General features: G+C 46.9%; 9 protein-coding genes across 9 annotated transcripts in view; 4 read left to right on the top strand and 5 right to left on the bottom strand.

Annotated features, from left to right (window-relative positions):
* The window catches only part of CNBE3180 (hypothetical protein), a gene marked incomplete at both ends in the record, with an annotated part of 5,411 nt that extends 1,844 nt beyond the window's left edge, over positions 1-3,567 (bottom strand). The window contains 11 exons of the mRNA XM_770164.1: positions 1-79; positions 134-141; positions 199-297; positions 344-1,559; positions 1,614-1,779; positions 1,828-1,951; positions 2,010-2,180; positions 2,245-2,428; positions 2,483-2,563; positions 2,615-3,309; positions 3,364-3,567. The exon at positions 1-79 is cut by the window's left edge and continues 5 nt beyond it. Of these exons, the coding sequence (XP_775257.1) occupies positions 1-79; positions 134-141; positions 199-297; positions 344-1,559; positions 1,614-1,779; positions 1,828-1,951; positions 2,010-2,180; positions 2,245-2,428; positions 2,483-2,563; positions 2,615-3,309; positions 3,364-3,567 (3,027 nt within the window). The remainder of the gene's footprint in view (positions 80-133; positions 142-198; positions 298-343; positions 1,560-1,613; positions 1,780-1,827; positions 1,952-2,009; positions 2,181-2,244; positions 2,429-2,482; positions 2,564-2,614; positions 3,310-3,363) is intronic.
* A 422-nt stretch (positions 3,568-3,989) lies between these two features.
* CNBE3170 (hypothetical protein) lies at positions 3,990-5,397 on the top strand (the record flags this gene model as incomplete). The annotated part of the gene is made up of 5 exons (XM_770163.1): positions 3,990-4,559; positions 4,606-4,778; positions 4,827-4,965; positions 5,026-5,124; positions 5,164-5,397. 5 exons carry the CDS (start codon positions 3,990-3,992, stop codon positions 5,395-5,397), a joined length of 1,215 nt encoding a protein of 404 aa, XP_775256.1.
* A 166-nt stretch (positions 5,398-5,563) lies between these two features.
* CNBE3160 (hypothetical protein) lies at positions 5,564-7,251 on the bottom strand (the record flags this gene model as incomplete). The annotated part of the gene is made up of 8 exons (XM_770162.1): positions 5,564-5,759; positions 5,838-6,034; positions 6,088-6,347; positions 6,391-6,503; positions 6,562-6,610; positions 6,662-6,823; positions 6,874-7,045; positions 7,105-7,251. The coding sequence occupies 8 exons, from the start codon at positions 7,249-7,251 to the stop codon at positions 5,564-5,566; spliced, it is 1,296 nt and encodes a 431-aa protein (XP_775255.1).
* A 1,087-nt stretch (positions 7,252-8,338) lies between these two features.
* CNBE3150 (hypothetical protein) lies at positions 8,339-10,264 on the top strand (the record flags this gene model as incomplete). The annotated part of the gene is made up of 11 exons (XM_770161.1): positions 8,339-8,553; positions 8,612-8,775; positions 8,839-8,949; positions 9,032-9,167; positions 9,218-9,272; positions 9,333-9,381; positions 9,433-9,534; positions 9,576-9,669; positions 9,728-9,768; positions 9,827-9,946; positions 10,002-10,264. 11 exons carry the CDS (start codon positions 8,339-8,341, stop codon positions 10,262-10,264), a joined length of 1,350 nt encoding a protein of 449 aa, XP_775254.1.
* Positions 10,265-10,729: 465 nt separating this feature from the next.
* CNBE3140 (hypothetical protein) lies at positions 10,730-11,193 on the bottom strand (the record flags this gene model as incomplete). The annotated part of the gene is made up of 4 exons (XM_770160.1): positions 10,730-10,855; positions 10,920-10,993; positions 11,052-11,109; positions 11,170-11,193. 4 exons carry the CDS (start codon positions 11,191-11,193, stop codon positions 10,730-10,732), a joined length of 282 nt encoding a protein of 93 aa, XP_775253.1.
* Positions 11,194-12,873: 1,680 nt separating this feature from the next.
* Positions 12,874-13,859, bottom strand: CNBE3130 (hypothetical protein; the record flags this gene model as incomplete). Its single annotated transcript, XM_770159.1, has 2 exons — positions 12,874-13,569; positions 13,620-13,859. The coding sequence occupies 2 exons, from the start codon at positions 13,857-13,859 to the stop codon at positions 12,874-12,876; spliced, it is 936 nt and encodes a 311-aa protein (XP_775252.1).
* Positions 13,860-13,941: 82 nt separating this feature from the next.
* CNBE3120 (hypothetical protein) lies at positions 13,942-14,708 on the top strand (the record flags this gene model as incomplete). Its single annotated transcript, XM_770158.1, has 4 exons — positions 13,942-13,999; positions 14,297-14,433; positions 14,534-14,634; positions 14,687-14,708. 4 exons carry the CDS (start codon positions 13,942-13,944, stop codon positions 14,706-14,708), a joined length of 318 nt encoding a protein of 105 aa, XP_775251.1.
* Positions 14,709-14,924: 216 nt separating this feature from the next.
* Positions 14,925-16,226, bottom strand: CNBE3110 (hypothetical protein; the record flags this gene model as incomplete). Its single annotated transcript, XM_770157.1, has 6 exons — positions 14,925-15,291; positions 15,339-15,647; positions 15,709-15,813; positions 15,865-15,979; positions 16,038-16,149; positions 16,224-16,226. The coding sequence occupies 6 exons, from the start codon at positions 16,224-16,226 to the stop codon at positions 14,925-14,927; spliced, it is 1,011 nt and encodes a 336-aa protein (XP_775250.1).
* Positions 16,227-16,914: 688 nt separating this feature from the next.
* CNBE3100 (hypothetical protein) lies at positions 16,915-20,535 on the top strand (the record flags this gene model as incomplete). Its single annotated transcript, XM_770156.1, has 21 exons — positions 16,915-17,081; positions 17,154-17,244; positions 17,306-17,407; positions 17,462-17,520; positions 17,566-17,662; positions 17,718-17,779; positions 17,841-17,934; positions 17,979-18,038; positions 18,102-18,143; positions 18,179-18,470; positions 18,517-18,728; positions 18,779-18,867; positions 18,917-19,052; positions 19,099-19,211; positions 19,260-19,290; positions 19,349-19,454; positions 19,517-19,648; positions 19,686-19,744; positions 19,789-20,130; positions 20,198-20,229; positions 20,298-20,535. The coding sequence occupies 21 exons, from the start codon at positions 16,915-16,917 to the stop codon at positions 20,533-20,535; spliced, it is 2,556 nt and encodes an 851-aa protein (XP_775249.1).
* Between the last annotated feature and the right edge of the window lie 1,965 nt (positions 20,536-22,500).

Genomic DNA, 22,500 nt, shown 5'->3' with positions numbered 1-22,500 from the left:
TATGCTCCCCCACTCATTGTTGACTGCAGAATTCATGGTCATATGCAAGAAGACGGAACCAGTGCTACTTTCCAGGATTCTGCCAAAAGATAATTAGCTCATGAGATGGATAGGCTGGGAATGTCAGGCTCACGTATACGCCTGAAATACGTCAAATTAGCCATGATTCATTATTGTCCGGATCACAAAGAGACGTACGTGGTTGTCTATCTTCATGTTAGGAGGGAATTGTCCTTCGGCAAAGTTATAGCCATCCAAAGATACCTGCAGTGATAGCGTGCCTTGCGCCTCATGCAGCTACAGTAGGAGGTCAGTATGAAACTTTTAATATCGTTTAACCTACCTGCGCCACCAGGAGGTACTCTGAAAAGGTCGCAAACCCTACAACAGCATCGAACAACTTGATTTTCTTCGAGTAATAACTGGCTCCAGCAATCAGTTCCATAGGATTATACTCTCCGGAAACTTGAGAGCCCTTTTTGTTTTTATAGCTTTCACATATAATTTCTCGCTCGTCGATTTTTAATCTCTTATCCCGTGCCCACGCACAGGTCCTCACATACTCATCTATCTTGTTCCATCCCCTGCCATGGTTGGTTGAATAATACGCCACAGCGCGACAGGAAGAAGAGAGAGGATCCTTGCAGTCAATGGCCCCAACAAAGATAAGCCAGTCAGCTTTTGTCGGGTGGAAATCGAGGATTGCAATGCCAAGATTGTTGGGATCGGCGGGTGCGTCGATGGTATTCCAGGAGCGTCCGGTGTCAGTGGTGTAGTAGATCTTGCGAGTGGGGGTAAGGAGATAAGCTCGTTCAGGACTGTGTTCGTGAATCACGACCCCGAGGAAGGTCTCATCCGGGTACAACTGCTTCCACGAAAATCCTTCATTACTCGACTGCCATACCGTCGAATCGGCAAGCTGAAGAAGGATGGTTTGTGAAAATGGGAAATATGAATGTGAAGCGATGTCGGAGGTGAACTCATGAACAACATGCGACGGCTTGCCACTTTCTGGTCTTGCAGATGAACAATCCTTCATAATAGGGCTGTCCTTCGCCTGCCCTGACCGGACTTCGCACGTGTTACCGGGGATTTTGCGATAGCCTGGCGAGCCCAGATATTTGTCTCCTTCCTTGTGACAAGTCCCAGCAGGTACCGTCTCCGGTCCAACAGCTACACATTCACCATCTTGTTTCACAAAATTGTAGTCACACTCGTAATCGTCATCTGTACAGGCGCAATTTTCTTCATGTCCGACAGGATCTTCGAATTTGTGCCCAACATAACATTGTGCGTCTAGTTTCCGTCGTTGATACCACTGGCGATGGCCCATAAGACACTCTTTGCCGTCGGCGCTTCGAGCATACCAGCGTTCAAAGTCCGAATCCGTACATTGCCGAGTCTGGAGCGGGGCAAAATCGAGAAAAACCATGGCGTGACGGCCCCCATTGGAATCTTTGCGAGGCAGCGTACCGAGAAGCAGAAATTTCTGAGAAGTTGAGTCGGGGATTGTAGTGAGCACGATGCCGCGGATGGTGATTCCAAGATCCAGTGGTATCCTAATTTGGCGCGAGTGAGATCTCAATGGCAATCAGATGACGCTAGTGACTCACCAAGAATTCCCTCCGTCATAGGAATAATGAACATGATCCGTGGCCTGTTCGTCATCGACAGTGACGAGAATGCTCCCTTGATCCCCAAACTCATACTTGTGAGCACCCTCTCGAACCATGCGCCATGTCAAGCCCGCATCAGTAGACAGAAAAGTGTCACAGTCCTCTAAATGTCGACTTCAGCAAAAGCATCACTGATAAATAACGAACGTACCATATGGCAGCAAGCTGTTACCAACCGAACCAACAGCCATGACGTAGCCGGGTGCAGTCGACGAGAATACGCGACCGATGTTATGAGGAACAGTAACTGAATGCACATGAAGGGAGCATGATTCCTACGACCGGTCAGCTTTCTTCATCATACAGTACATATCGAAGGATGAAATGCTTTACCAGATCCGAAGTGTCACACGCCCAGTCATCCCCATTCATCATCTTAGCTGGAGCCTTCAAAGGTCTCCAACTTGATCCATCATCGTACGTGATTTTGCTCTTGATTTTCTTCGCTTCACCCCAACCAACAACCTGCTCTCTGTTGGAAACGACGTTGGCAATTCCGATTCCCTGTACTTTCAGTCAGATCTGCGACAAAACATTAAGTCGTTGGATAGCATAATGAGTGGCTTACCTCAAGCCCAACAAGCTGTTCAAAGTCCACGATACCATACTCATTTCTATTTGTATCAGCCAAGGCTTCTACAAAGTATGTTCCTTCACTGGAGGAGACAAAAAGGGTCCCAATATTGGCCGAGGGGGAGGTGAGAATATCGACTGCAATAGAATGCGTGGTAGATTCGACAACGGTGTAAGCACTACAAGGGCATCAATAGAAAATTACCAGCAGAGCATATTTCAGTCATACGCACTTCTCTTTAAGATCCGGTAATGCTGAATGGGGGAATTGGGTCTGGCGCCACTCCAGCCCATCTGTGGTGACATATAAAGACCTGAAAAAAAATCAATTAGCGGAGCATGATAGTTTTTTTAATAAAACTCACATAGGATCGCCTCCTGAAGCTCTTTTTGTAGCGGTTCCCTCTGCTCTCAAGGCAACCACCATGAACTTGGATACAACACCAAGGCCAACAACTCCTCTGGCCCTCTTACCAATTCCTAAGTTGACAAATTTCTTTGTGGCGAACCAGTCCTCGGAGGAAAAGAGCCTGCTTTCTTTATAGCTGTGCATGCCCCCACTTCCAGGTTTCTGGCTTTGATCAAATGCCACACAGAAGATGAGGGACTCCGGAGCTGACTTAAAACTCTCGGAGGAGCGAGCAAAAAGACACTGTGATGTCTGACTGAGGAGGAGTTGAGGTTCGCTCCGGAAAGCATCCGTAGTATAGTAGGTCTCATCCCAACATGTCTTTCCCTCTCCCCATTTGCCAGAGCCTGTGTTTTCACAGGCAACTCCTTGGAACAAGATCCACTCGTCCTTCTCCGCATGAAAACTGAGAGTCTTGCCAGTCAAGCTCGCGTCTCGAGGAGTTTCAAATGACTGCCAAGAAGCTCCTCGGTTGTATGTCACCCAGTGCACGGAGTATCTACCGATGATGAAAGCCATTTCATTGTTATGGGGGTGCTCGATCAGACGAGCGGCGTCCCCTTCTTGTGGACCTGAGACTTGTTCCCAAGTCTTGCCCTCATCCGCTGAACGATGTACAGTCAATTTAACGGGATCGTGATACATCACGACCTAAACCTCAAAACAATTAGCCAATTCGAAATGTCGGATTATGATGCGGCTCACCGGGGTATCATCAAAGTAGAACAACCGATTGGGAAGGTTATCTATGCGAGAAACGGTGACTTCGGGATCACCCGCAAGGACCGAAAGGGGCGCCACAGATAATATGGAAGCTATGATAAACAGTAGCAGCATAGTCCAGGTTGTTTTGGGCGAAGGCGGATGGAGAAGAGATAGTGATGCGTACTGCCTTGGGCTGATGGACATGGTGTAAGGAGTGGGCGAGGGGCCGCGTGGGCGAAGCTAATTGTTGCTGTTTGCCACTCCTGATGTTTCTATGTCTTCCGTAGTTATTCCTTCTTCTTTTTCGCGCTGTAATGGCTGTTGAGTATGGTGACGAGGATTTGGGCAACACCTCCAGCTGTGCGTAGCGACACTACGCACTTCTCGCTCGTCCTCCCACGTCGCCGCTGCGCTTGCTTGTGTTCATCACGTGATCGGCGCCTCCACCTCCACCAAACCACAGCTCCCATCTTTGTACGTAACGCTGCTCCAGCAGCAGCACTTCTCTCTTTAACCCTTCTCTTCGGTCCAAACCTCTCACGCACTCGCTATTCAACGCCGTCATAGACACATTTTCATTCTCATCGACTAGCCCGCGACATCTTCATTTTTCCGTGTCATCCGAAATGCTACCTAAAAATCTTTTCTCTCTCACTCGTCGAGGCCTGCATTCGAAAACTAGGACATTCTACTCGCCCACACCTGATTTCCTTCACGAATATCTGTCCCATGATTCATTACCCGGCGGATCAGTGTCTGTATTCATGCTTTCAACCTCGCTGCCCAACTTGCCTGGCCATCTATCTGTCCTGCAGGCTGCTTTTCCTACCTCGATCGGGTCTTTTTCGGTTTCTTCTCCCGGATCAGAGCCGACAGTTTCCCTCGCAACCTTTTGGGGCACCGACATCAAAGTTTTCAAAAGTGATCTAACTGGTAGAGCCCCTGCTGAAGTTGGACGTTTCCAAAGACCGGAAAGGCAAAGAAATGTCCCGCCGGAAGATCGCAGAGGAAGTACCTCAAGAGATGTCGAAGCCGCGTTTGGACAAGGCTGGGAGAACCTATGGAATGGGGAAGTGGAAAATAAAAGGATCGCAGAGCTCGAAGGTGTGCAAGCGGATACTTTCCTACTTTTGAGTGATTCCAGACCAGCACCGGTTTTGAAAGCTTTGGACAGCATGTTTCCAAAGGCCATCAAAGTAGGTTCATAGTTCCTCGTGGATCTCAGCTCATGATTTCCTCAAGACTGGCATCTTGACTGCCCCGACTCCGTTCATTACGAATCGACCCAACACTTTGCTTCTTAATGGTACTGTAATACAATCCGGAACCATAGGTATTGCTATCAAAGGGCTTCCGTCCGTCTATAAAACGGATTTTGGGCTTGAACCGATGTTGGAGCCCGTTACAATTACTTCGTGGGTACAATGATTCTCATTTATTGCAGGGATTGACTGTTTTTCAAGAGCAAAGGGAAACATGCTGCTGGAAATCGACGGGGCCAATTCAAATCCTACTCAAGTCTTGATCAATGCTATCCAGCAAAGAGGCGGCACCGGTCTCACAAAGGAGGAGGAATTCTATTTAGGATTTCTGGATAATGGCGTAAGATTCCCACAAAATGGGAAAAAACAATTTGCAAGTGCGTTTGCTTATTATCTGCAGGATGTAAAAAGGGTCATTAGAATCCTTAGTGGCGATCCGAGCCGTGGCGCAATGTCTCTCGATATGGAAGACTCCATCATAACTGGCCAAGTGGTCCAGGTAAGCAAGAAAAATCATGTAACATGAGCTCATGTATAGTTCATGCACCGGGCGGCTACTCCCCGGAATAACCTTCCCCTTGTTGATTCTGTAATTTTTACCTCTCTGTCTCGGTCTGAACAAATGGACGATCATTCGATGGGAGTACCTCGGGTTATGGATGGCTTTATAGCGTCAAGTGAAGATGGCTTTGTTTATTCTAACCCACTTTCATCAATTTGTACAGCACCCGATGCGACGACTACAATTTCTTGGGTACCTGCTGTCATTTAAGAGTTATTATCATAATGCATCGATAGAAGACATGTTTTATTCAACTTATCAAATTCGTTCATTGCGCTATGGCTTGACTAAAACAGAGAAAAAGTCCTGAATATCCTCGAGCGAGGCGCGAGTGGCTTCAATATGGTAGAAAAGAATCCTAATGGTGTCTAGCAATCTAGCCACATAACGAAGAAAGGGAAATATCATGAGAGCCTGCGTTCCAGGGGATCCATCCGCCATCAAGCCCGGCTTCGTAAGACCAGTCTGCCGCACTCTCTGTCTTCCAGGTCCAATGGATCCAACCCTGACCATTTTGCTCGTACACTTGCGTTTGGACCTCCCAAAACCTGTGCATGAAGGCTTTGTACTCTCTGGACGGTTGAATCAGTAACTTGTATGTGCACCGGTATACACCTTGGAAAAAAAGGTATTGACTACGAAACACTCACTCGGAAAATCTGCTGACATCATTTGACTTGTCATCACAAGATCCAACATACGATGAACCTTGGTAAGAACCGTCATAACGCGAACCGATACCTCGGCCATTTAGATATTTAGCGCAATCAGTCGTGGCTAAAGTCCACTCGCCCACAACAAGCCATAAAGGAGAGCCGCTGTAAGTGCTAGCCTTATTACAGATGTTCTGGCGTGGTGTGAGCCGAGGGCCGAGTTCATTAACCGCAGGATACAACTTACTGAGATATGCTCATCCCAGTTCCAAGCGACATACTCATCGTTAAAGACCTGATAATTGTGAGTATCGAGCAGGACATCTTCATATTCGGGTTCTGTCATATAGTTTTCAAAGGTGCTGAGAGGTTGGAAGCCATCGTGCAGGACAAGAGCTAGGCCGGATTTGTCGCTATTGCCAAATGGATACCTGGCAGCACCATAGGCGTCGTACCAATACTGACGAGCAGTCTGGAGAAGCTGGTTATTGAGATAAGTGGCTGGTTCTACGAACTTGATCAGCATTGTACAAACATTATGTTCATTTACCGTTCAACAGTGCGAGGGCGGTAACCACTCCATAGTACTGGGGATCAGAGTATTTCGTGCTGAGCAAAGCGATCACATTCTTCGTTCTCTCCACATTGGCCTCATCGGTGGCCCTTGAAGAGATCCACTTTCAGCTACAGTATCATTCTCAAGCCAGATTACTAAACTTACCAGTCAGCAGCACCCCTCCTTCCAGAATTATCATAACCATTTTGCGACCCTTGGAGATTGATTCATCTATGAACTGTGTGCATCCCAAGGATAAACTTACCAGGGGCACCATGAAGATCTATGATGACGGCGAGATTGTGGTTCCGGGCCCAACCGATAGCTCTATCCAGATATTCGGCTTGTCCTTGAATGTACGGCTCACCGCCTTGCACATCGTATGCCCAAAATCCGATAGGAATGCGAACGTGGTTCAGACCGGCCGCTGAATATTAATAGTTAATATTTGATCCACTGCATATAAAAGCGATTTACCAGAAATTTTGGCAAAATCATCCTCGGTGAACCAGGTATCCCAATGATTTTTCAAGGCAGCTTGAGCAGTATCATAGTCCTGATATTGACAGAAAGTCCATTCATCGACGATGTCGTTGTTTCCTGTAGCTTCGAACAGCGAGGGAGTGATAAAAGGTTCAGTCACGAGCCACTGCAAATGGGGACAGTAAATAAAGTTGTTCCATGAAATGAAAAGGTTGAAAGTCTCACTCCGCCAATGTTCACACCCCTGATCTTGTCGCTTCCATAAGGCCAACCGACATTAACAGATCGTTTTTCAAGGTCCACAGTCTGGAAAGCAGGCAGGGCCGTGGCGACCGCCAAGGGCACTATGAAGAATGGGATGAGCGAACGCATTGAACACCTAGAGAGTAGTTGTGGCGCCGTGGTTCGACAGCTGGGAGGATTTGAAGGGGAGAGGATGAGTGAAGAAGTGAAGGGAAGGAAACGATGAGGTTAAAGAAGTGAACGGTGGCAAGAAGGAATGGGAAGAACTGAAGAAGTGGGCCGACAAAGTGTTGGTTGATTAGCTTTGGCCGGTAACGTCACTGTGAGTGGGGTTACACGAGAAAGGAGGGTCTAATGGACTAGGACCGCAGTTGCGTGCCGCGCGTATCCAAAAGCTTAAGGTTAACAGTCTTGACGGTTACTCCTTCCTTTGAACCAAGTGGGGAATGGGATGAGGATCGGGGAGGGGACTGTCGCGTACCGTGCATAAGTAGCTGACCATGTGTGCGGGAGCAAGTACCACAGACAAGAAAGACATGCAGGTTGTCTGCGCTATGTGCATGCTAGACGTGTATAGCTTCAGGAGGTAGCTGAGCTAACTATGATCGGGCCAGACAAGAGTCGTGCTCCCACTGGCAGGCTCCCGGTTAGTTCCCGAAGTGCGGTGAAGATAGTAGCGTCAGGTACGAAAACTCGGCAGGATTAGAGTATGCCGCCGGCCAAGAACCGCCACGAGGATGATGACGTTTAATAACGTTAAAAACATGTGTTTATCCATTTATTTATTCGTTATTTATTAAGTACTACTGTGCATGATGATGTAATGATGCTGGCGGTCGTCAGTCGGCCACGTCCGAAACACGATAAAAATGCCCTCCACCTCTTCTTATCGTACATCTGCTGTGAGTGAGAAAACGGCAGGCAGACGACGCCGGCAATAAACAATGGTGATGAGAAACCGAATATTACGTATATTTCAGACTACTATCCATACATCATATAATACCCCACTGACCCCCTAGACGGCAGACAGACGACGACGAGAAATTACGATAGTGACGACAAACCGAATACGTACGTATACTTTCAGACTTTACTTACCCTTATTATCTTCGTCATATTCTCTATAGCGTATCATACCTTTAGAACTAGTACATTATCCTGAAATATTTTTAACCCACTTGACCAAATCCATACACCTCGTCAACACATAGCCATGCCCAAGTCATCTCTTGCTGCCCTTCCGACCGATGTCCAGTCCCATGTCAACCAAGCAATCGATTCCCTCCGGGACCTTGTTCCACCCGACCCCTCTTTTGTTTCAGAAGACATCCAGGATACCATCTTCAAAACTGTCGATGAGCTCAATGATGATATGAGGAAGCTAAGTCTTGCGATCCATGATAACCCAGAACTTGGCTTTAAGGAGTTGTGAGTGGATTAATCGGAGACCTCGATTATAATTCCGATCCTGATAGTAACTTCTTAGTCAAGCTCGGAAAAACCTTGTCACCGCCCTGAAGAAATTAGGGTTCGACATCAGTAATCCAAGTGATTTGGAAACGGCATTCGTAGCAACATATACCAGAGGAAGCGGCGGTCGAACATTTGGCTTTAACGCAGAGTTCGATGCTCTCCCTGATATTGGGCATGGTATGTACACTTTGTTCGAACTGTACATCCGTGTAGTACAAGCTGATGCACCCTCGCTGAAAGCATGTGGTCACAATCTCATCGCCGTAATTGCAGTGGTCGGCGCCGCTGCCCTGAAAGCTGCTATGGAAGCTAGTGATATGTCTGGAACAGTCAAAGTCATTGGTAGCCCTGGTACGTACTTCTCTCCCAGACTAAGAAAGTGTGTAATCGTCAGTGGCCCGTCTAACCTGATAAACCGGTCTTCTTGTTTCAGCGGAAGAAGATGGCGGAGGCAAAATCCTTCTTCTCAAACAGGGCATTTATGACGATCTCGATGCCTGTGGCATGGCACATCCTTTTGGTGGTATGGGAGGTGCCGCCGGTTCGTGCCCTATTGGAGGACCTGCCACGTAGGTGAAAGTTTCAGTTCATTTGCTGTTAAATCTGAATTGTACCGTAGTCTTTCACGGTCAGGACTTGAAATTGAGTTCCACGGCCGAGGTGCTCATGCCGGTGTAGGAGTTTTCTCTTCTTCCTGTTCCCATTATTGTTTCACTGATGAAACCTGTCTATAGTCAGCTCCTTGGATGGGTATCAATGCCCTTGATGCCGCTGTTCAAGGCTGTGAGTTTTCTCGTCCGATATCCTCGATATGTACTTATCTGTTATCCTTAGACACAGCAGTGTCAATGCTCCGTCAGCAACTCGAACCCACCATGCGTGTACACGGGATCATACTTGGATCAGAGAAATGGGTAACGAACATCATTCCAAGCTGTGAGTTGTGGGTGGCGGAGGCCGCAACTAACCAGTCATAGATTCAAAAGTGTCATTTGGTACTCGTGCTTTGGATACTAAGTTGTGTATTGACCTGAGAGAAAAGGTTATCGCCTGCTTTAAATCGGCAGCTGAGTAAGTGATATCTCCATGTCATATTTCTTTGTTGTTTAAGCTGATGATATGGGTGAAGATCAACTGGATGCTCGTGTAAAATCAAGGCGCCTGATGATGGTATGTGCAAAGTTATCTTGTAGTAAATTGTATCACTGGCTGACGGACTACCCTACAGCGGTCTATGCAGAGACCAGAAACAACGAGAAGCTGGCCCACTCTTATCAGATATTCATGGACAGGGCTTTTGGTGACAAAATCGAGCTTGAAGGTGTGACTACCGCCAGCACTGATTTCGGTACGTCCGCAACTTATCACATTTACACTCAGTACATTGATAATACTGTGAATAGGTAACGTGTGTTACAAGCTTCCAGGTTTCCACCCCATGTTTGACATACCTTCGGAAGAAGGCTCGAGCAATCACACTCCTGGTTTCGCTGAAGCTGCGCGTACACCCGAAGCGCACAGTCGCGCCATGAAAGTAGCAAAAGGCCTTGCCGTCATTGGTGCAAAATTTATGATCGATGATAACTTCGCCAAGGAGACTAGGGAGGCTTATGAGAAGTTGCAAGAGGAGGTAAGAAACAGTGGAGGCCAAAGCAAGACCGAGTAACGAGACGATTGTTATGCTATCGTACACACAGTGACGTCCCGAGTTGAACCTCTATGAACAATAACTGTTGAATTGCAACCCTTGAACTTGGTATGAAATGGGTGAGGCAGAGTCTTTGTATCTGTCGGCCACGAAGCACGAAGCCAGACATGGAGTGTCAAATCTGAATTCGTGACAGGATTTAAAGGGAGGTGCAAGAGCAGGACACAAACGGCAAAACGGTCGTTTTGGAACAGCTTGACATAAATCAGTCCACTACCATGAAGTACAGTTGAAAAGCTGAAATGATAGCGTCGTATCACTTCATCTCACTTTCTCCGAAGATTGATGCAAGTGTCGCCTCTCTTGTTAAATATCTAATCGAGGGGAGGAGGTCATCTTCGGAAAAATTGGCTGGGATAAAGATCGAGGTTCACGTCTCGTAGTAAATGGCGGATAAAGAGCCAATCCTACCTTGTCAAGTATTCATCCCTGAGCTCGTCGTCGCTGACCGATGAGTCTTGAGCCGGACTCATTCCCCGAAAAAGAAAAGCTTGGCCTCATTTGTTTGACGAGCTTCCTGAATGACGATAGGTGGGATTGCAGAGTATCCTGGATATCATTGATGGAAAAATTCAGTCTTTATACCCAGTCAAATGATACGCGGCCAACGTACCAGGTCATGCTCCTGTCGCAGCCTTTCTAAATCTGAGCGCAGGAAGTCAAGGGTCTCTCTTCGAGTTTGCGGATCTGGTAAGGCTGCGTTTCGATTAGCGCTATGGGCGATAAATGCTGCGAAGCTACACACGCTTGGTAGCGCGTACTGCAGAGCGATAAGCTTGTAGCAGTTCGGCTTGAACGATGAACTGGAAGATGATTCGCATGAGTACCGGCAGCAGATATCGTGGGAACACCAAGAGACTGACGTGTTTCAGTGTTGGGAAAGACATATGAACTTGCTTTGTGAATCAAACGTTTTAGCTAAGGGATGGTGAGAGCTGGTCGATGAGAAGAAATTCGAGCGGTCGGCACTGGGAGGATATATATTGGGATGAAGAGAGAGGCCGTAAGAGCAGTGAAGAGGATGACTTTTATTATTATGGACTTCACTTGGAAAGGCCGCCGCCGTCGGTCGCTCCGTCGGTATTTATGCCAACAACAAACCGCATGCAATTTCTGTACTCGCCAAATCCTTATTCTCCAAGCTCCGATCCACTTCCTTACCCGCGACAGTGCTGGCTTCCAGATATCCCTTACTCATTCGTCTGTAGACCAATTAAAAGCTAAACATGGAATCGGTCAATCATATACAGCTGGCAAGTGAATACTGAAGTCGGGGAGCTATCGCTCATCTATCGCTGTGGCCATCTGTAGACAATTCATCCCTCTCGAGTACGGCCCATCCTTCGCGCTTTACTCTTAGCCATTTTTTTTCACAGGACGTTGGATGCCATGGAACCTGAAACCCTTGAGCTCCTGGAGTCGCATATTGTAAGCCATACGACGAACTTAACACTGGAGAATGAGTGACTGGTCGCTCATGCATTACGTTGATGGTCAGTCCTGTGTCCCAAATTCGATCATTTCGCGGGAAATCAGTAACAAGATCGAAGAATTCGCTCGTCAGTACCTAGAAGGTGATCAAGACGGGGGTGAAATAGCTGTGGTTTTCCTGCAGAAGAAGTCTAAGAAAGGCTGGTTTGCTGTCACTGAGGTAACCCATTCATTTAACATATGTATGTAGTAGAACCAATCGTACTTACAAATCTCTTGTAGGAGCTTGTTCCTTGGGAGGAGCACCTTATCACTTTGAGCTTTTCTCACTCCTCTAAAACTGCCTCGAACCCTTTGCCTAGAGCTCTGTTACAAATAGCTACCTTTTGTCTGGAGCAAAAGGCGATGGTACCACCCCTCACGGGGACGACTGTGAGCAAAAGTGCAATGGGAATGTCCTGCAACTGACGGGTCTCCTGCGCGCTAGGAATCACAAAGTAGCAACGTTTCATATCAGGTATTTTTAATTATGTCCTTGATACGAGTTCATCTCTGAATTCTTCTCTAGATTATGATAGCTCCTCCTGCACCGAACGATCTGTTTGCGCCATCCTCCCCCCCAAGCCATCCTATACGACTGGCCTCTCCCCCACCTGCACCTGCACCCTCTACAACACCAGCCACAGCCGTAGCTCGCGATCTAGCCGTCTCACACCGACCAACATTGGAGAATCGTAATAGCGCACGGAGGACATCGTCACCCACGAGCGCCACTCTGGGGTATTTCGAGCAGGCCAAAGACGGACTGAGAGCTGTGGGTGCCAAAGCTGGGGCGGGAGTGGGTTGGGGAGGGAGAGCTATGGGGGCAGCCTTTGGAAGGAGTGCGGGGGCTACTGAAATAAAATACAATGTACAGAGGTAAAGTTTCCGGATAGACCATGGAGGTATCAATAATGTTCTCCTGTCCAGAGATTTGTTGTAACATGACTCGTCGTTGTATTGTGCGACCATGTATCTTATCCACAAAACATGCAGAGTTGCAGAGGTTTCATCACGTCCGCTGAAGCAATACTTAGCGGGAAAGCGCCCTGCATAGTAGAAGAGTACATACAACCAAGTTACTCCTCTTCTCCAGCCTACTTGCTCCCAAAATTGGAAGTGAAAGCCCTCCTATTCAGCAATAGCCCTTTGACAGCTCTCACTTCCTTTCTCACAGCGTCCCACTCTTCACCCTTTTTCTCATGTTCGCCTTCCTTTTTCAAATTTTCGCTCAGTGTCCCTAGTCCAACCGCGAACCTATCATTCGTATACCCCGGAGGTTTCGCCAAAAACAGCTGTCGATGGACATGTGATGTGTATGATTCGAGAGTAGATATAAGGGAGATCCTAGTGGTTGATGTCGCATCGAGCATAGCAGTGAGGTTGTGAATGGATTGGGAAAGCGCCCGCAAGCCCAAAGAGGGGAATATTGCGGTTGACATGCCAGAGTCTGTTCTAGAGCCTGTGGAGGCCGCGAAAGATTCGATCTCTCTGATAGGTGTAACGGTTGGCAAGTCCGCTTCGACACATTCACCCTCGACACCCTTATCCGATTGTAGCGAGGAAAAGTGAGAGAGCTTTGCTCGCAGACCAATTACTTTTTCCAAGAGTGTGACCATGGGCTGCATTTGCCCTTCGACGAGTGATTTCCTAGCAGAGAATGTCGCATGGAGCAAAGGGAGCAGAAGGAGCGACCACAGCGCAGCTCCAGCTGAAGAAGTCCCCACAACAATTGATAGCAGTTGTATCAAACGGCGAAAGTAGTGCACGAGGGTACGTGAATGGGGCATTTTCTTTGGGATCATCAGTAACAGCAAGCGCCGCCCATGAATTTCACACGTACTGAAGGCGATCCCGCTGATGTATAAAAGGGAAGTGGAACATTGCGGACAGTCGGATAATTTCGGTTGGCCTTCATGTGGGATCCTTGATTGTTCTGAATGGCATCCTCAACATTTTCGGTGAGGGAGTTTGTGGGTCGTCGGATAGCATGCATCTCAAGCAGCCGGGCCGTCGTCGCGACGCCTCCTCCAGCGGTTGTGGCGGGTCCGTCGGCCACGGCGCTGTTCCTGTCCGCCATCATCCGGTAATCGCTCAATCTGTTACATCTTTCTTTACATCATCTATGTGCCCCTCAGCCTAGAAGCCAAAGAGCAGCCAACAGCATGGCCACAACAACACCCCCTTTAGACCGTCTTTCACCTGCCCAGGCGCAACCAGCAGGTACGTACCCGAAAGTCTCAACCCCTAGTCAACATCATACCTGAATCTCAACATCGAACAAACTCGTCTTCTTCAAACATCCCACAAAAGTAGTTCTCTATACTGAATTGAAGCCATAGAAAACATATTGTATGATCGAACCACAGTGTTGGCTTTGGAGGAATACAAGAAGAAGGATCCTACGAAAGGCAAGTCGTGTTGCGCTGGTCAAGCCGATGCCGAGGGATGGACCGGGGTTCATCAATGATTTCTGAGTTATTTTCCCCATCGGTCGTACCGCTGACTCTGTTTGTATAGTTGTTGTGCGCTTCAAATCGATTGGTTCAGCGCCGATTATGAAGAACAATGTATTCAAGGCCACCGCAGGGCATAAGTTCCAAGCAGTGATCATGTTTCTGCGGCAACAGTTGGGTATGAAGAAAGAAGATTCCTTGGTAAGCCAGCCCTAAGTTAATGCTTTTTCATTAAGTTCAGAGGAAAACTAAAGTGGGGAGGGGCACGGAACACCTTGTGCTGACTATACGGGTTCATCAGTTTACATATATCAACGCTGCCTTTGCACCAGCTCCCGATGACACTGTTGGAAGCCTGTATAAATCGTTTGGTACAGAAGGGCATCTGATAGTAAATTACAGGTGCGGACGGACCCAGTCATCTCATATCTTAATGTGCTGATAACCAGGACAGTAATACTCAAGCCTGGGGGTAAAGGCTCGCCATGGAAACTCAGATAGATGACCATTAAATGTTGTAATATATGTAAAAACATGCGCGCTCATAAAACACTGTCCACGACCCGTCCACGGCCTGTTGGTATTATTTCATAAATCAGGTTAAATTGGACCAGATTTACATATCGCAATTTGGAACCTAGTCAAGTTGAACATGTTATGCATACCACAAATACACGGATAACTCAGTCTTGTTATTCTTCAACACATTCCCTTCGTCTGAATTCCCAGTATCCGGCCCTCATCTTGTCATACTTGGAGCTAAGCTTCTCAAACACTTCAGCAGCGTCGTCGAGTCTATTTTGTTCGATGAAAGAGTCTGCGAGATATTCGAGAGCCAGAGGGACAGGCAACGGAGTATCCTCGGGCAGTGGATCCGAAGGCACAGGAAAATGAAATGTGCCGACAGTTTCCATATCGGTGTTCGGCTTGGAGGCGGTGTATGGTAAAATAGCTGGAAGAATGGGCGTAAGTGGCAATGAGAAGTGCTTGAGAAAACCCCGGAGATAATTCCATGCAGATACGTTGTGGGGAATGAAGTGAATTGACTTCAAGATATAACTTCGTCACAATGTCAACCTTTGAACCTGCTAACATGAATGACTCACATAAGCTCGTCCTGTAGGTTGTGGCTGGAGGTTTCAGCTCCAGGTCTAGACACCCTTAGATACCATCGCCATCCCCAAGCACTGTTGTTCCTACCATCAACCCTTAACATTTCGTTACACCAATCAAGCTCAGATTCCCACTGGGCTTCAGATATACGACCAAGGATCGAAAAATGAGAATATAGCCAATGGAGATATGCCCAGGTGTGGTAATTTTTGGGATCAGGCAGAAGGGACTCATGAATATACTCAATCTCAGAGACGGGATCTTGAGGGGAAATGCGATCTAAAAGGAGAAGACGATGATGCCTATCATTAACGACGTTAATGTTTTAATTTCATCGAGAGCATTGGTCCGCGGCCAACCCACCAGACTTGATAGCTTTTAAGGTTCTGGACAGCGAACTCGTTCATGAGTCGAAGTTCGTCCTCGAGAGACTTGTTCAGAGACGTTAACAAAGAGAAACGGTATTGCCTGCATATACCATGTCAGTGCAATTTAGGAAAACGGTGCTCAGGCAATTACCAAACAGTATAATGTGCTGGATTCATTCTGACAATGACCTCTGTCAGTTCTAGAGCACGTTCAGACTTTTCCTCCTTCGCGGCGATAGCACGGAAATAATCCATTGCATCTTTGTCTAAAAGATATTGTGTCAGTCTGCTACTGCTAAAATAATGGCCAGCAAGAACTCTTACATTCTTCGGAATACATGATGGGGACAACAGGATTAGGCCCATCATCTTGAATAATGGGCTTGATATCAGCCCAGGACTGCCTCTGAGACATAGGGATGTAGGTCGATGTTACCTAAACGTGACCCAAATCGAGTTAGTTTGAAATGTTTCTTATTGGATCTACATAGCGGCATGTAGTTTGCTTACCATAACGTCCACTTCGTTGCAGGTGCTACAGTCGACAGTGAATGAACCAAACTGGTGCCGTGGTGAGGGAAATTAAGAAAAAATGAGCAGTGGATAATTGAGGATCAGAACAGACGAACGACAATGTTAACAAGGGCGTAAGTAATGCCAATGATACAGATGCGTAAGAAAATAATAGACGATCAACAATCAGCAACGCTGTCAACGAACAGAGGGATCAGCAGCGAGAGAACAATAAGGTAGCCGGCGAACATCGTCCCTGGATCAGAAATAATTTATGTATCTGTTTTATTTATTTATTTTATTTATCACTCGATAGGTGTATATATTTTTTTTTAGGAATCCGAAAAATCATGTAATAATTTATTTTAATGAACAATCAAAATAATTCAAAAAAAGAAGAGCCGCGTCGGCGAGCGGCCACGCAGACCTGTGACGTAGTGCGAGTCATCCACTGACTCCATCCAAGTTCTGAGGTTCGAGCCTGCAGCCTGCCCCCCCATCTGTGACGATGAGGATGATGATGAAAGTGGTTTCAAATAAAAGTTCCACAAATAGTAGCCAGAATATAAAAATACTGATTGTAGCAGTATTACCAGCCACGAAAGCTGTTTCTTTCATCTCCACATTACTGCATCTCTCTCTTAATAACTCACATATCTTTCACTCAGTCAGCAGAACGCTCATAAACATGCCAACTTTGGACGCCGTCACCCCTCCTAAACCCTCTTCTTTACCCCCTGACATTGTCACACAACTCTTGATCAATCTCGACGGCAAGGTTGATCAGCTCAAGTCGTCTAAAGGAGGCCTTGATATAGAGGGTCTCATTGCTTTCCAGAGGGTAGCCAATTATCTGTGAGTGTGCATGCATTATCAAACGGGTAATGTCCCCAGTTATTCAGACGGTGTGGTTTAACATCAATGTAGTGCAGCGGCACAGATATTCTTACAGCACAATGGGCTTCTCACCCAGCCTCTTGAAACAAAGCATATCAAAAGCCGCCTTTTGGGTCATTGGGTACGTGAAACCTTCATCAAGAGGTAGCTTTTAGTGGCTCATAACGACTACGGTTGTGTAGGGTACCTGTCCAGGTCTCAATTTCGTCTACGCCCACACCAATAATCTGATCACTAACCATGAGACTGATCCTGACGTTCCCGAGTTTATGTTTCTTACTGGAGTAAGTTGATTCCTTGGCACATTGGCGACTGCTTACTGGGTACAAATGATTTAGCCAGGCCATGGTGCGCCAGCTTTGCTTTCCACTTTATTCATGGAAGGTTCAATCACCAGGTAGGTCTGGCCATTCTCAGGCGTCCATTAATGCTTGGCTTGTAGATTTTACCCCGAATATCCCATGTCTCGAGAGGGTCTTGAACATTTCATTAGATCATTTAGTCTCCCTGGTGGATTTCCTAGTCATGTCAATGCAGAGGTAAGTTTTGAGGCTTCCATAAGCTTCATTATTTAATGCTGTCTCCTTATCTTAGACACCCGGTGCGCTTCATGAAGGTGGAGAACTAGGTTACTGTTTGGCTGTCGCTTATGGGAGGTGAGTGTTCGGTGTTCGGATACAGTGAAGTTGAAGATCAAGCTGATTGAAGTAATAACAGTATCATGGACAAGCCCAACCATATCACTGTCGCTGTTATTGGTGATGGTGAAAGCGAGACTGGCCCCACTGCCACCGCATGGCACGCACATAAAGTAAGGTTAAGGACTTAGCAAGTTCATCGGCTAAAGCGATTTAGTTCATCGACCCAGCTGAAAGCGGGGCTGTAATTCCGATCCTTCATGTCAACGGTTACAAGGTAGGGGTTACATCTGCCCAAGTATGTGTTTTGAAGACTAATTTTTTCTTTTCTTTTTGGAAGATCGGGGAACGTACTATTCCAGGAACAATGGACGATCTTGAGGTAAGCTATCAATTCAAAATGGGACTGACAGACAGCTTGCATGCTTGTACACTGGCTACGGCTATCAAGTTCATATTGTCGAATATGGAAGCAAGTCGCCCGAAAAAGCATCTGATCACGAGCATGACATAGCTGTCCAATATGACATGGCAGCTGCTATAGAATGGGCGTACCAGGAGATTAAGAATATTCAACAATGCGCAAGGTCGGGTCGTCCTATTACTAAACCTAGGTGGCCCATGATTATCATGAGAACCCCCAAAGGGTGGACTGGACCGAAGAAGGCGGAAGGCCACCTAATAGAGGGTAACTGGAGAGCCCATCAAGGTAAGACACTCATGTGGTTTCATAAATGACGCTCATATTTTTCCAGTTCCACTTCCTAAAGCGGGCGATGAAGGGGAAGAGTTTGAACTTCTGAAGAAATGGTTGCATTCGTATGGGCCCGAAGAGCTTTTCCATGTGGAAGTGGATTCAAACACTTCCCAGGCCCATGAAGCTGTCAACAAGGCCAAGGGAATTATCGATAGCAGGGCTCTCCGCATTATTCCGAAAGACCAACAAAGGAGGATGGGAATGGTCAACGTAAGTGCTTTGAGCATCCAAAAGATGGCTTACCTCACACATGGTTGTAGGCAACCTACCGTGGGTTCATACCTCTCAAAACTCCTGAATGGAAGGAGTACGGTCATGATATGGAGGAAGAAGTCTCAAATATGAAAGCGTAAGTTTCGTCTTTCTTCGCAAGAGTATGACTTTTGACAAACAAGTAGCGTGGGCGACTACGTGGCTAAGGTAATCGAAATGAACCCGAGCACCTTCAGGATCTTTTCGCCAGACGAAATCACTAGTAACAAGCTTGATGCGGTCCTTGATGTTACTCAAAGGAATTTCCAGTGGGACCCAGAGGTAGGGTATCATGTCCATACGCATTTGCTGACTCGCTGTACGAAAGACTGCCAATAAGGGTGGTAGAGTCATTGAGATGCTGTCGGAGCATACCCTCCAGGGTTGGATGCAAGGTTATACCCTCACTGGACGCCATGCTCTTTTCCCCTCATATGAGAGGTGAAGATATTTTTACTACCGTAAAACCTGAGCTAACCATTGATATAGCTTCCTTGGCATCGTTCAGACTATGATCGAGGTGGGTTGAAAGCTGGTCATGTACTCAGCCGTGGCGTTCGCTAAATCACGGCCAACAGCAATACGCCAAATTCTTGAAGATGGCTCTGGAGACGAAATGGAGAAGTGATGTATCTGGCCTAACTTACATTGAAACTAGCACCTTATGGCGCCAAGAACACAATGGTGTGTTACCAGGTTATCTGTTTTCAATTGCAGACTTCTGACCTGTGACTCGTAACAATTAGGTTATTCTCATCAAAACCCGGGCCTGATTGGTTCTTTCATTTCCCTTCCTCGTCATCTCGCTCGAATTTATTTACCTCCCGATGCCAACTCGAGCATTGCCACGATTGATCATTGCCTTCGGTCAAAGAATAGTAAGTTTGATATCATTTGAACAAACTAACATCTCAGATATCAATCTTGTGATCGGATCAAAAAACCCAACAAAAGGTTTCTTGACTATTGAAGAGGTAAATTATCTCATGGCTCTAGTTTGAAGGCTGATAGTTTATAGGCCGAGAGACACTGCATTGCTGGTGCTTCAGTTTGGGAAAAGTTCTCTTCTAATAGAGGCATTGACCCTGATGTGGTTCTTGTGGGTTGCGGTGTAGAAGTCACCTTCGAAGTCATTGCTGCTGCTGCTATTCTGCGGAACCAAGGTGTCAAGGTCCGTGTAGTCAACGTTACCGACCTCCTCATCCTTGGGAGAGACGGTGTCCACCCGCATGCGTTAGATCAAGACGCATTCGATAGTCTGTTTACTGTGGATAAACCAGTAGTCTTCAATTTCCATGGGTACCCAAAGGATGTCGAAGCATTGTTGTTCTCAAGGCGTGCACATGTTGGGAGATCGAGGGTACGTATTTCGATTAACTTGTTCATGGCGGACTTTGCCTTCTTTCTGACTACACAAATTCTTGTAGTTCGACATTTTAGGCTACATCGAGGAAGGAAGGTAAGTATAGGCTAAATCGAGCCGGATTATGTGATAGCATTGAGGGCGCAGACTGACATTGCACCTAGTACAACAACTGCATACTCAATGTTGCGGCTCAACAACACATCTCGTTACTCGCTGGCCGATATCGCTGTGCGGAGAGTTGGGCGAAACCAGCCCAATCACCCTATCAATGTTCGATCGCATGAGCTCAGCAGCTGTTGGAGACACCAGCTTGTACTTCATGACAAATTTACCAAGGAATATGGTAAGGACCCGCAGTGGTGTGCTGAGATTCCAGAACTGGAAAAGAATGCTGCGTAGAGTCCAGTCATTGGAGTAACATCAATGGAGGATCTCTGGCGATTGCCAAGAAAGAAATATTTCTCAATAACACGGAAGAAGACTGTTTTTAATGCACATGGCAAGCTACTGCTATGATTGTAGTAGAAGTAGTTAATTTAGTCACTGAAAGAAGAGATGAAAAGATAGAATGAATGTATCATTGTACAGGTTATGGAGATTGTACTTCTACTGATGAGGCCCCTCGCAGAGCAAACCATCGCACAGTACTTATTTGAGGACGAAGTGAAAGACCAGGATTACTTTTTTTGGGGTGAGTATTGTTCATCATTGCCCTTCTTGGCCTTGAACCGTGAATGTGGGTTTCGGCGCCCTGGCTTTTTAAGTACCAACTTCACCGGAACGGCGAATTCAGCAACAATAATGGTAAGGATGGGGAAGAATGAACTGAGAAAAACGCAGCGCAGCCAGCAGGAAGGGATGATGGTGAATGACTTGCACGGATATGAAGGTTTATTGGGGAGCACAACCCGTAGGATCGTCACCAAACCTTACCTTCGTTTGTCCGCCGTCGGTTCGTTACCTGTTCTACTGCTAAGTTGCCCTGGAGCTGGATAAAGGGGTTCGAAGTGGTAGGTAGTGGTATGAGGAGAATTGGAGTCTTAAGTTGAAGGAAATTGAGAGTTAAGAGAGAATAGATGGCATGCTGGAAACAAAAAGTCTATCTACCCGTCCGGTCTTATATATCTTTTTCCTTCCGTCCGTCCATCAGACTCGCCCTACGTACGAACGTTACCTATCTACCTATACTCTACGTACAGGGGGCTCAGTCCGCCTTCGTCGTCTCAGCCCCCGAATCCCTACAAAAGAAGTGCCCTTACATTGCCAAGATGATCGACGGATTTGTTTGTTGGTCGTCGATACATTTACTTTCAATTTTTTTCATGATGATGGTTGCTCTGCGGGCATGCGCGATTGCGCACTTAACAAGTAGTGGGTCCGAGGTTGAGATCAACCTTTTTGGACATAGGCCTCGAATGGATCAAACTACTGCAGCTAACCAACAAATATACACTACTAGTAGGAAGGCTTAGATTATTTGTCCGGTCGAATAACGAATAAGCAAACCTGGATGGTCGTTGGAAAGGAAGAAAACATCGATTCTCCGTCGCTCCCAGGATATTACAAGTGTTCTGTCCACCATAGTTAATGAAGGTGTCACATGCTTATTACATCCCCCTTTTGTCCTACCATGTTCGAATTTGTTTGCATGATGATGTCTTCAGATGTTCATTCAGCTTTGCTGTTTGCTGCCTGGCTGCCTGCTGCCGCGCTGGCCGGCGGGGACGTCCGTCATACGCCTGCCGATTCATTCATTTAAGAGACTGTTCGGCAACGATTTTCGAGTGTCTGAAGGTCTTCAGACTCAGGGAACTTTTCAGGCACGGCCCTGGATGACCGGACGTCTGAAGAGATTTGGTCTGGTGGTCTTCGGACACGTTCGGCGCCGTTTTCGAGAAACGTATTCAGGGTCCTTCGGACATCAGACACGCGTCAGACGCCCGTCAGACGCATCAGACACGCGTCAGACGCCCGTCAGACGCATCAGACAGGAGTCCTGTCTGGCATATCACCACGTCTGATGTCTGCTGCATCGTCTCGCGTCGCGTCAATATTTTCTCTTTGATTGTCATCTTATTCTTCCCGTACCAATTCGATACAAATAGAGCTCCCTGTTAGGACTGTGGAAAACCTTTAAAGCAGATATCACCCCAAATTACCGTTTACAATGCCATCCGTGCAGCAGAGCAAGAAGAAAAACACTAGTGATGAGCCATCTCAGCAAAAAGAGAATGGGGAGTCTCAACAAGAGGATAAAATGTGGACCCATGACGAGACCATGACCATGCTTGAGCGACTGAGAGTGTTCCGGGAGTCAGTTTTATAATCCTTTGTACAGGTCTATCAACCACAGACACCTTCCAG

This window comes from Cryptococcus neoformans, chromosome 5, assembly GCF_000149385.1.
Source record: "Cryptococcus neoformans var. neoformans B-3501A chromosome 5, whole genome shotgun sequence".
Classification (NCBI taxonomy): Eukaryota; Fungi; Basidiomycota; class Tremellomycetes; order Tremellales; family Cryptococcaceae; genus Cryptococcus; species Cryptococcus deneoformans.
Note: the sequence above shows the minus strand (reverse complement) of the source record. Positions and strands in the feature narration are given on the sequence as shown.